The sequence below is a fragment of the Hippopotamus amphibius genome, chromosome 7 (genome assembly GCF_030028045.1).
Source record: "Hippopotamus amphibius kiboko isolate mHipAmp2 chromosome 7, mHipAmp2.hap2, whole genome shotgun sequence".
Classification (NCBI taxonomy): domain Eukaryota; kingdom Metazoa; phylum Chordata; class Mammalia; order Artiodactyla; family Hippopotamidae; genus Hippopotamus; species Hippopotamus amphibius.
Window position 1 is genome coordinate 10,485,590 of NC_080192.1, and position 10,630 is coordinate 10,496,219.

Genomic DNA, 10,630 nt, shown 5'->3' on the forward strand with positions numbered 1-10,630 from the left:
CTGTGGGGTTATAGTAAGAACTCAGTGAGTTAAGCCAGGTAAAGAATGACTGGTATACAGTGAGTGTTCAATAACTGTTATTATCTCTCCTCCAGTCTCCTCTCTATCCCCATTGATACAGCTCAGGGAATCTAAGTCCCTGGACAGCAGGGACCACCTCTCTTGCTCACCAGTGTATCCCCAGTGCTGAGCACCTAAGACTGGTGCTTTACTGTGCACGTCCCTATCAGTGCTCAGTAAACGCTTAGCGAGAGAGTGGTGCCTGCATGGGAGGAGGGTCTGCCTACCTCTCCCCTGGATTATTGCTGGAGGGTCTTGGAGCTTCCAGTCCCCCTGGTGCACCCTGACACTGCCACCAGGGAGATGTCTCTCAAATGAATCCCTGACTCTGACTCTCCCCTGGCTAAAACCCCACCCCCACCGCAGGGGCTCCCGCTGCCCGCAAGGATCCAGGTCCTTAGCTCAGTATCTGAGTCCCTTAAGGGTCTGGTCCCTGCTGGCCTCTGCAGCTTTCTCCTCTCCTCTGACTACCCCTCCCCCACCTTTGCTCACCAAGGGCTCTCTGCCCACCCATCCCCTCTCCCATCTGCCTGGCCAAGACATCTTTCAAGACTCACGCCAGTGTCACTTCCTCTCTGTTCTGTGCCCCCCCGGGGCCTATACTTTACTGAACCCTGACCTCCAGGGTGACCTCCATGTGCTTGTCTCTCCCTCTTATTAGCTATAACAGGGTAACATTTGATGTAACTTAACCTGAGACTCTGTTTTCTCATCTGTCAAATGGAGCTAGCACCATCTTCACCGTGCTGTTGTTGAGTTAATAATGACACTGGCATATTGGGGGTGCTTGATAAATTTGTTTCCCATCCTCCTCCTTTTGGTTATTTGCCAGTCATGGTGACTAAGAGGGAAGGGAAAGGGCAAAGTTCATTGGACAGGGCAGGTTTCAGCAAAGCCCCAAGGGAGATGGTTGTGGTGAGGAGAAAAAACTAAATTCAGAAACTTGAAGACAGGCAAGCATGGCACAAGGGCCAAGAAAATTCTCGAAAAGGTTATTTCGAGGACACCTGTGCAGAGTGTAATCCAGCCGGATTGGCTGAAAACCTACAGTGATTCATGTCCTGTGCCAGGAGCAGAAACACAGAAATGACCGACACGATTTCCCACTCAGAAAGCTCAGGGCCTGGCTAGGGGGAAAGAGGTAACCAGGCCATAACATGTTCAGTGTTCAAAAGAAAGAACACAAAGTATGCCTGGAGCCCAGATGAGAAACGACTAATTCCCAGGGGTCAGGGAAGGCTTCCTGGAGGAGGCAGCTCAGGGCCGAGGAGCGTGGGAAACGCTGAGGGCAGCCTGCGAACACCTAAAGGGCTTCTATGGCATCCGTCGGAGGCAGATGTTGGCTTGGAACAGGAGGGCTTTTCTAAAACAGACTTGCTCACAAAAGAGCAGGCAGTGAGCACCCGAAGCTCAGGATGAACTGGGAACCCCTCCCAGAGCCATCTGCACCAAAGGGAGGGCAAAAGCTCAAGCCTAGGTAACATAAAAGTCAGGGGATTTTGAAAAGGAAGGAAGCTGAGGCTTCCCTGACATCAGAACCCTCTCCTCCTGTTTTAGGTCCCAGTGGGCAGCTCCGCCCGGCCTGCTCACTTCATCCCTTGGGGGAGAGTCAGGCCACCCCAAAATGGATGCTACTGGGAGAGTTCTTTCAGCGGAGCTGAGGCCTGGCTCCCGGTAACCACGGCCACTGCTCCTTGCTTTACTAGCACAGGCCTGACCCACCGGCACAGTTCAGTGCAGTAACAGGAACAGATAAGCGTCTGCTACGGCTTTACTTCCACAGTTGGAGCCCCTCCCAACAGCCCTTTACATATTTGGCCCCTGTGGGAGAATCTGCTGCTTGCAGCCCAATACCGATTCTCCCTTTAGTAACACAATCCCCAGTTCTTACGTGGGTACATGGTTCTCCAGAATAGACCACGGTCCCCAGCCTTCCCCGCAGCTAGGAGCTCCCTCCTCTTCCTGCCCTAAGCCTTTGCTGCCTGCCTAATAGCACAAGCATCAAGTACTCCTAAGAGGAGGGCCCTGACCTTCATTCCTTCCTCCTCCCTGCAGCTGAAAGGCAGATATGATGGCTGAAGCTCAGGCAGCCATCTCAGGCCACAAGGTGGAACCCATGTGTTGAAAACGGCACAAAATAGAAAGCTAAAAGCCTGCCATCTCAGCTCCAGGCTAGCTACCTTCCATTTTTGTTAACCAGAGAACTCCTCTCTTACGTCAGCCAGTTATTTTTAAATCGTTTCATATTATATGTAGCTAAATCTAATCCTTCCTGATTAAGCTCCTAGAGGCCCCAAACCACAGGGCCCACAGGACAGGGAGCAACAGGAAGAATCCAGGTAGAACATGGAGAGAAATGACAAGTTCTCCAGAGGGTTCTGACTCCACCACTTTCAATTTTAGGATTGGCAGAATTCACCATGATTCCATTTCCTTGGTCTGCGGGACAATCCGAGGGCACATGTGGGAGACAGGAGATGAGAATTTAATACTAGTAAACACTACACGTGTAGACGTAAGATGTAAAAGGCCCTGTCACTGGGGATGGAGAAGAGAGCCTGGTCCCGCGTCTCAGCAGCAGCCTCGCACCCGTGGAAGGCACAGCCTGGGCAGGCCAGGGGCCATGGGAAGTGGTTCAAGCACATGGTCTCGCTTCAGCCTCTGGGCAGCCTGAGAGGTGGGAGCCTTATGACACCTCACACGTGGGGAAACAGCGCCAGGGAGGCTGGCAGTAGGGAGCTCACACAGTGGGCCAGGGGCAGAGCCAGGACCCAAACCCCAGCCCGGCTGCGTGCAAATCCCCCAGGCTCATCTCCGCTCCTGCTCACAAGGGCCTGTGAGGGCGAGGCTCACTTTCCTGGGGCAAGTACCAGCCCCACCTGGACGGCCCAGTAACAGGCCCCGCCCTGTGCCCTGGATGGAGGCAGCCCAGCAGGGCGAGTCGCCCCACCCCAAGCGCAGGGAGGACAATGGGAAGGCAGCAGGGGAAGCAGGTGGAAGGAGCCGAGAAGCCAGGTCACTGGGCCTCCCAAGCACAAGCGCTGAGCCGCACGTTCCCACCGCCAAGTGTGGTTTTCAGACCCGCACCAACCGCCAGGCAGCACCAGATGGTGGGTTGATGGTGGTGGGGGAGAGCGCCTGCCCAATGCGGGGCCAGGGCTGCTCCTGACAGGCCCTTCACAGGGTGAGTAGAGGGGAAGGCCGGCCCTGCAGACCCAGATCCATGCTCCCCTCCTCCAGGAGCCCCGGGCTCCGCAGGGCTGGGCGGAACCTGTGCTCCCCTCACACTCACTCCCTCGTCCACAGCTTCACCAGGGCCAAGAGCTCATCTTTCTCCCCTTTGCAGTCCTAGTAGCGGGGCCTGACCCAGCTCCCTTCACCAGGGCACAACCTGAAATTCCTGTGCCCTGGCCCGCAATCACAGGAAGCGGTCAGTGCAAGTAGGTCAGGCACCCTCCAGAACAGGCACTCTGGCTGCCCCCGCTGGCACCGCGTCCACCCGCCGCAGGTGGCCCTGGATTCTGCCACCAGCCCAGCTCGGTCAGAAGAGTGTGGAGTGTGAGTGACATGGGTCACTCACAAGCTGGGACGAGGAAGGAACAAGGCTGGTTTCCACTGGCTCTGAAGCCATACCTGAAGGTCTACTCGGAAGAAGTGTGAAGACGCCGCAGCCCTCACCAAGCAGCAGCCGGCCTCCTGAGGGGCCTGCTGAGAGGGCCATACTTTCAGGCGAGCTGAGATGTATTTTCTTTACAAAGGACTGATCACTCCTTCTTTGTTGGGCTCTGTCTGGGAGCTGCTGCAAGCCTGGGGAAGCTGCCCAAGTTTGGGGGTGAGGAATATTCCAGGACTCCCCTGTCTTCACCCCTTCAATTTCAGCTGAGCAGAAGGGACAGGCCCAGCGTCCCAGCCAGGAAAAGACAGAGCCCAGTCCTGCTAACCCACCAGCCCATGTTCCAGAGCAGGAGGTACTCTGGCTTCTACCAGTGGTGGCGCTGGTCTTCTCCCCAGTTGGGGGCCCGGACCTAGCACTACCTTTTTGTACCCACATGGAGAACTGCTGGAGAACAAGGATAACCCACACCCCCAACAGTTCCCACCCCCCAAACGCCTGCCCCTGGCATGTGGCATCGGGGCCAGGGACAAACCAACCACACATCACTTAGTTTCACAAATGTGATGAAGGTCCAGTGGGGTATACATTTGGGAAGACACCCCAAACCTGGCCCTGGGGGCTCTTCCTGGGGGAGGCCAGCTCTTCACTGCCTGGACCTTCTGGAGTCCAAGCCCCAGGCCAGAGAGGTGCTGGCCTCCGAAGTTTGGGCTGTCATCACCTGGGGGCAGGCTGGGTTACGGGACAGCCAAGCTGAGACAGGACAGGTCCTGGCAGCCAAGGCTGGGGCACAGCCTGGGTCTCAGGGCTCACTCCCCGCTGTGCCGGGCTTTGCCTGTCAGCCGGCGGCGCTGGGTCTTGCTGGTACGAGTGGCGCTTGGGGGCTTCTTGGTGGAGTCCTGGCCCCGGCGGGGATGTTTCCTCTTGACCTTTTTGCGACTGTGTGCATGCAGCGAGGCGGTGAGAGAGCAGATCCTGTGGGAGGGCGGAAGACTGGTGAGGCTCAGGCCTCAGTTTACCCTGGGGAACAGGGTATGGGTGGAAGGTTGGGTAGGGCGGTGACTGATGGCCCAGCTCATGGAGGGGAAGTCAGGACAGGCCATGAATGCCATTCCAAAGGCAGCCTGCTCTGTCCCCCGAGGGCCTGCCAGCTCCTCAGCTCACAGCAAGAAAGGCCCTCACCCCAGGCGCTAAGGGTACCCAGGGCCGGATACTCTCGGGAGTTGGAGGTGGCAGTAAGCGGTGCTGAGGACCACCTGACAAGCTGGGCAAAGGGCTGCCCGGGGCCCCACACCGCCCACCACAGGCCGCCGTCACAACATCAGCCACAGGAGCAGGCTCACAGGGGAGGACAGGCCAGGGCTCACCGCTGGGACAGCAGGGGGTCTCTGGACTTCCTGGGCAAGGCTCTGGCCGGCTTCTCCACGGATGACGCCTCCTCCTCGGCTCCGTGCCCGGCCCCTTGCTAAAGAAGCACAGGACAAGGTCTGTCACAGGGAGCGGTGGGTCAGAGGCCTGGGTACCCAGAGCAGTCGCAGCTCCGGTGAGTGGGGGCATGACCCGCCGCCCCCCAACACCTGGGTCGGGGCTCAGAGCAGGCCGCAGGCAGGCAGGCTGCATGTGCCCTGAAGCAAGGATTACACGGGCAGAGCTGGGTTCCAAAGTCCTCTGCCAGTGAAGCCTACAGTGGACACACTCAAACACTCACAAATGAAAGGACTCTAAAATGGGGACAAGGCTGGCCTCGGCATCAGACCCTACAGAGGAATGAGCATCAAACACAACGTGAATGTGAGCTCAGAAAGGACGTGAGAAAGCACTGGCTCTAGGACTCAGAGACACTGTAACCCACGCTGGGGGAGGCGGTTTACCTGTAACTGTACACACACACGTATATAAATCCCTACACAAACATTTCACAAGACAACACCTGATGTAATGCTTTCTGACATTTCAATGATATTCTGCTCCCTTATTAAAGAAAAAAAAAAAAACAAATGCCAGTTGGAACTTGCGGATGACTCACACCCCACAGGCCAGGGCACAGAGCCGAGCCGTGCAGGGAGAGTGACCACGATCAGCCGCCCTCTCAAGTGCTTCTAGTGGACTGACCCCCCTTCCTCCTCACAGCAACCCCACGAGGCAGCTGCTCTCATTGGTGACCCCCAATGTACTGGCGAAGGGGAGCAGACAAGGCAGGGAAAGCCACAGCCACTCGTGGTGGGGCCAGCCCCCGAAGCCCCAGGGCTCCGGGCTTTTGTCCAGGCCCTAGAGGGAGCCCTGGAGGAAAGAGCCCCTTGCACTGGAATCCTCATGACATGGACCAGCACTTAGTGACCCCCTGACAAGCCAGGCTGCCCCTGTGTCCCTTCTTCCCCAGGGCTGGTATGGAGACCCACCTCAGGCGGGGGCAATCCGAGCAGCCGGGCCCCTGAGAGGTCCAGGTCGCTGATGGTGGTCACCGTAACCGTGTGGTTGGGGTGGTCGTACTGCACCGACTCTGTCTTTGCTGTCACCAGCCGGTCCAGTTCGTCTGCCTCCTCTGTGTGGGGTGGGCACAAAACCAGGTCGCAGCCGCAGGGCACAAGCAAGCAGGCTCCAGCCACCGCCCCCTGCCCCCAGCCCCCAGCCCTGAGTGCAATGGCCCCCTCTGCTCTATAGGAGGGAATCCCGGAAGTCACCAGCTCCAGAGCAGACAAATGCTATAAATGACCCAACTCTTTCCTTCGTGCTCCAGAGAGACCTCAGACCACCTGGTCCCCACCTAGGACAAACCCGGTGTGCCACCAGGAGCTGCTGCCTCCCCCACCCCTCCACCCCCAGTCCCTCCAGGCCTCAGAAGCTGGGCTTTCTGCTCAGGATTGGTCTACCAAGAGGTCTGGGTCTCTTCCTGGTCTCTGATCCACTGACATTTAGAGGTACCTGAGGACCACCCCTGGCTCCCAGGTCACCACCAAGACTCCTAAAGCTAGAGATATTAGCTTTTGTGCAGCTCTTACATCCCTCCCCTCATACCCACCAAGGTATAAAGAAACTCAGCCTGTTAGCTATTCTCCAGGTCCAGCCAAGGATGGCACTTACCCAGCGCCTCCTCTCTCTCTGCCAACATCTTCAAGTATTCTTGGTGGCGCTGAAACCAAAGAGAAGGGAGCATGGTGAGTATGGCCTCTCAGCCCAACCTCAGGCAAAGGCACTGCTCACCTCCAGGGTGAGTAAGACCATGGCTTGAAGGAAAAGACCAGAAGATCTAGCCCTAAACCTTCCCCAGACCTGGGCCCACGGGTATCTATCTGTATAAACTGCTCCCCAGGCCTGCCCACACCTCCCCTCATCCCTGCAGGTGCCCCTTTTCAGGCCATCAAGGCTGCAAGTCCCCTGGGAGTCAGAGACAGTTCCCGCCCTCTCCCATCGCACCTCCTCCCGGAGCTTCCTCTGCTCCTCCTTGAGCCGCTGCTTGATCTCCTCAATGGCTGCCTTCTTCCGCTCCACCTTGCGTTTGTGGAAGCCTGTCAGGTACTCCCTACAGCAGAGAGGCAAGAGAGAAAGTCAGGATACAAGGAAAGAAGGGCTTGCTCCACGAAGGTGGGGAAAAAATTTTAAAAAGCTAATACTGCATTCACCGTGTGCCAAACACCATTTCAAACAGGTACACATATTAAAGTCATGTAATCCTCACAGCAACCTGCATAGTAGGTACCCAACCCCATTTTACAGATGGGAGACACTGAGGCACAGAGAGCAAAGTTACTTGCCCAAGATCACAGAGAGTGTAAGATTAGGGAAAGAGAGGGAGATGCTGCCTCTCTCCACTCACCACCCTCCAGGGCTCTCAGCTGCCAGCAACTGGGTCAGGTGGTGGGCACTGGCTGAGGGCCTTTGAACCTAGAACAGGTGAGGGTCCCCCTTCTTTGCTGGCAAACTCCATTACTCAGCGAATTAAGCCACTTCTAGTGAGGCTTTCAAGGCCACCATCACCCAGACCTCCACAAACTCTGTATTGGACCAACAGCCCACTCCCCCAGGACCCCGCCCCGGACACATCTGCAGGTAGTGTTGATGTCACCCTGAGTTTCTTGATGATGCCTCAGCACTTCCCTCCCTCCGCCTATCTGATCTCAGCCTCTCTCATCTCTCTAGGGCTGTCTGCACCATCCCCACCTGTTCCGAGGCTCAACGCTAGGCTTTTTGCTGACCCACTACAATATGCCTAGGTAGCATTCTGAGTGAGGGACATTTGATGGACCGAACGCTAAGGCTTAGGGGTCCGACTCAGGGGTCTCGAAGCCTAGCAAGTACACCCCGAAAGAGCTTAGTAATCGCCTGGTGAATAAATAAATAAATATAAGCCACTCGCTTCATTCACTTATCATTCATCAAAAACAGCTGAGTCTACTGCCAGCGGGGCCGCCGGGCTGGGCTGGGGAGGTCGAAGCCACCGCTCGGAGACCCGAGCTCCCCGCTCGCGAGCAGCGAACACAGCATCGCTGGGCGGGTTGCGGAGCCCAGAAGAGAAGCGAGGGCGGGGCGGGCGATTCCATTCCTCCGGGATGGGGGCCCCAGGCGGCCGCTTCCTGCCGCGGGAGCCCCGCTCCACGCCGAGAGGGCGGGGCCGGAAGGGCCCTCCGCGCGAGCGTGCGCCGGCGGAATCAGCCGGGTCCTTGCCCAGCGGCCCGAAGGGGATCCGCTCCAGCCTGGGCACTCACCGCCGCTTCTCCTCGTCGAAGCTCAAAATGAGCCGCGGCCGCCGGTCTTCACCATCTCGCTTCTTCTTCTTGTTGCGGCCCATGGCGGTGGGGCCGTGGCGGCGCGGCCCCCGCTCACCTAAGACACTTCCGGGTGTAGCGCTTCCAGCCTCCCGGACGTGCCCCGCGTAGACGCTCCGCAGTTCCGCTCGCCAGGCCCCGCCTTTTAAAGGGGCCGCCCAGCCCGTCTCCCCGTTCCTCTTTTCTGCCTGTAACAGGCAAGACCCCACCGCCGCGACTCCCAGCCCCACTCCCTCTCTTAGGCTAGCAACTGTGAGAGCGAGGCACCGAGGTCCTAGCGCCTAGAACGATGCCTTGCACACAGTAGGTGCTCAATACAGAGTTATTAGTGAATGGCCAGAGATTGCTGATCCTTCTTTTGATTCGGATGTCACCTCCGTGGTGGTCTCCAGGAGCGTGTTTCTGGAGCCAAACTACCTGGATTAGAATCCTGGTACGCCAGTTACAGCTGTGTGGTCCTGGATCGGTTGCCTTCGCTGTGCCTCAGTTACCCTATTTGTCACATGGGAATAATTATAGTGACTTGGTAGGGTTATTGTAAGGCAGTGGTTTTCAAACGTTGGCGTGCATCATCATCCCCTGGAGGGTTTGCTGAAACCCAGATTGCTTGGGCCCACCCCAGAGTTTCTGATTCAGCAGTTCCGGAGAGAGCCTCAGAATCTGCATTTCAGGCAAGTTCTCAGGTGATGCCGATGTTGCTGGTCCACGGACCAAACTTTGAGAACCCTGGTTATGAGGAATAAGTGAGTTATGTAGCCTGTATGTGTAACATAATACATGCCACACATGTGTTTTCTACACAAGCCATCTCCCCTCTCTGTGCTTCAGTTTCCCCAAGTAGGGAATTGGGATGTAGTAACCCATCCTCAACTAAAAATGACGACATGAATGTGAAGGCAGTAAGTAAAACACGTGAAGGGGAATTTTAGTGGCTGCGATTGTATGCTTGAAACCCCCATTCTCAGCTCATTTGTGCTGCGTACTGCAGACAAGCTACCACCCTTGCCTTTAAGGACTCACGGGGCCACAGGGTCAATGATCATTACAGTCCAGGGGATGACACCTCTGCTGGGAGATGCACAGGAGGCTGGAGGAGCTCAGGGTTGGCTTCTCCAGTATGGAGGGCTTCCCAGAGGAGGTGACCCCAGAACAGTCTGAGAGTGGGGATAACAGACTCTAAGGACCCAATGCTCTTCTTCGACAAATGACTGGAGCCCAGAGAGGAAGTAAGCACACACATTTTGAGTGCCTACTGTGTGCCAGGCACACAGAGAAGGCAACTGTTACTCAAGAGAGGGGAAGCGACTTGTCCAGGGTTACACTGCTGTTCTTTGGTAAAGCTGGGACTTGACCTGGGTCACTGGCCTCATGGCCCAGCATCCTGGGCTGTTGGTCTGAAGGATCACTCTCCCAGTAGCAGCACACTCCATATGGAGGGCAGGATGCAGACCCTGACCGTGAGTTTTTTTTTTTAAATCAAATATGATGCCTGGCACCATATCATTCCTTTTTTTTTTTTTTTTTTTTTTTATTTATTGGCTGTGTTGGATCTTCGTTGCTGCACACGGGCTTTCTCTAGTTGCTGCGAGCGGGGGCTACTCTTCATTGTGGTGCACAGGCTCCTCATTGTAGTGGCTTCCCTTGTTGTGGAGCACTGGCCCTAGGCACGTGGGCTTCAATAGTTGCAGCACATGAGCTCAGTAGTTGTGGCTCACGGGCTCTAGAGCACAGGCTCAATAGTTGTGGCACACGGGCTTAGTTGCTCCGTGGCATGTGGAATCTTCCCAGGGCAGAGCTCGAACCCGTGTCCCCTGCATTGGCAGGCGGATTCTTTACCACTGCGCCACCTAGGAAGTCCTGACTGTGAGTTTTGAAAGGAGCCAGGCTCACAGTAGGTGCATCTCTCCATGAATTTTTAAAAAATATTTATTTGTGTATTTAGTTGCACCAGGTCTTAGCTGCAGCAGGTGGGCTCCTTTAGTTGTGGCATGTATGTGGGATGTAGTTCCATGACCAGGGATCGAACCCAGTCCCCCTGCATTGGGGGTGCAGAGTCTTAACCACTGCACCACCAGGAAAGTCCCTCTTCATGAATGTTGAACCCATTCCACAAGGGTGTGCCTGGGGGATTCCATGTTGGGGACTCAGAGGAATTTATCCTCAAATCCAGGGCATGGGGGGTGAGGGGGTGCTT

The 10,630-nt window shown here is 56.3% G+C and overlaps 1 protein-coding gene across 2 annotated transcripts; it reads right to left on the bottom strand.

Annotated features, from left to right (window-relative positions):
* Positions 1-2,529: 2,529 nt before the first annotated feature.
* NOL12 (nucleolar protein 12) lies at positions 2,530-8,528 on the bottom strand. 2 transcript variants are annotated; one of them, XM_057743450.1, is made up of 6 exons: positions 8,377-8,528; positions 7,088-7,193; positions 6,755-6,803; positions 6,073-6,215; positions 5,041-5,138; positions 2,530-4,648 (listed from the first exon to the last, which is right to left on the bottom strand). In XM_057743450.1, the coding sequence occupies exons 1-6, from the start codon at positions 8,457-8,459 to the stop codon at positions 4,483-4,485; spliced, it is 645 nt and encodes a 214-aa protein (XP_057599433.1). In that variant the 5' UTR covers positions 8,460-8,528; the 3' UTR covers positions 2,530-4,482. The 2 variants fall into 2 exon arrangements, with proteins under 2 accessions (XP_057599433.1, XP_057599434.1); XM_057743451.1 differs by lacking the exon at positions 8,377-8,528 and adding an exon at positions 8,028-8,164.
* Between the last annotated feature and the right edge of the window lie 2,102 nt (positions 8,529-10,630).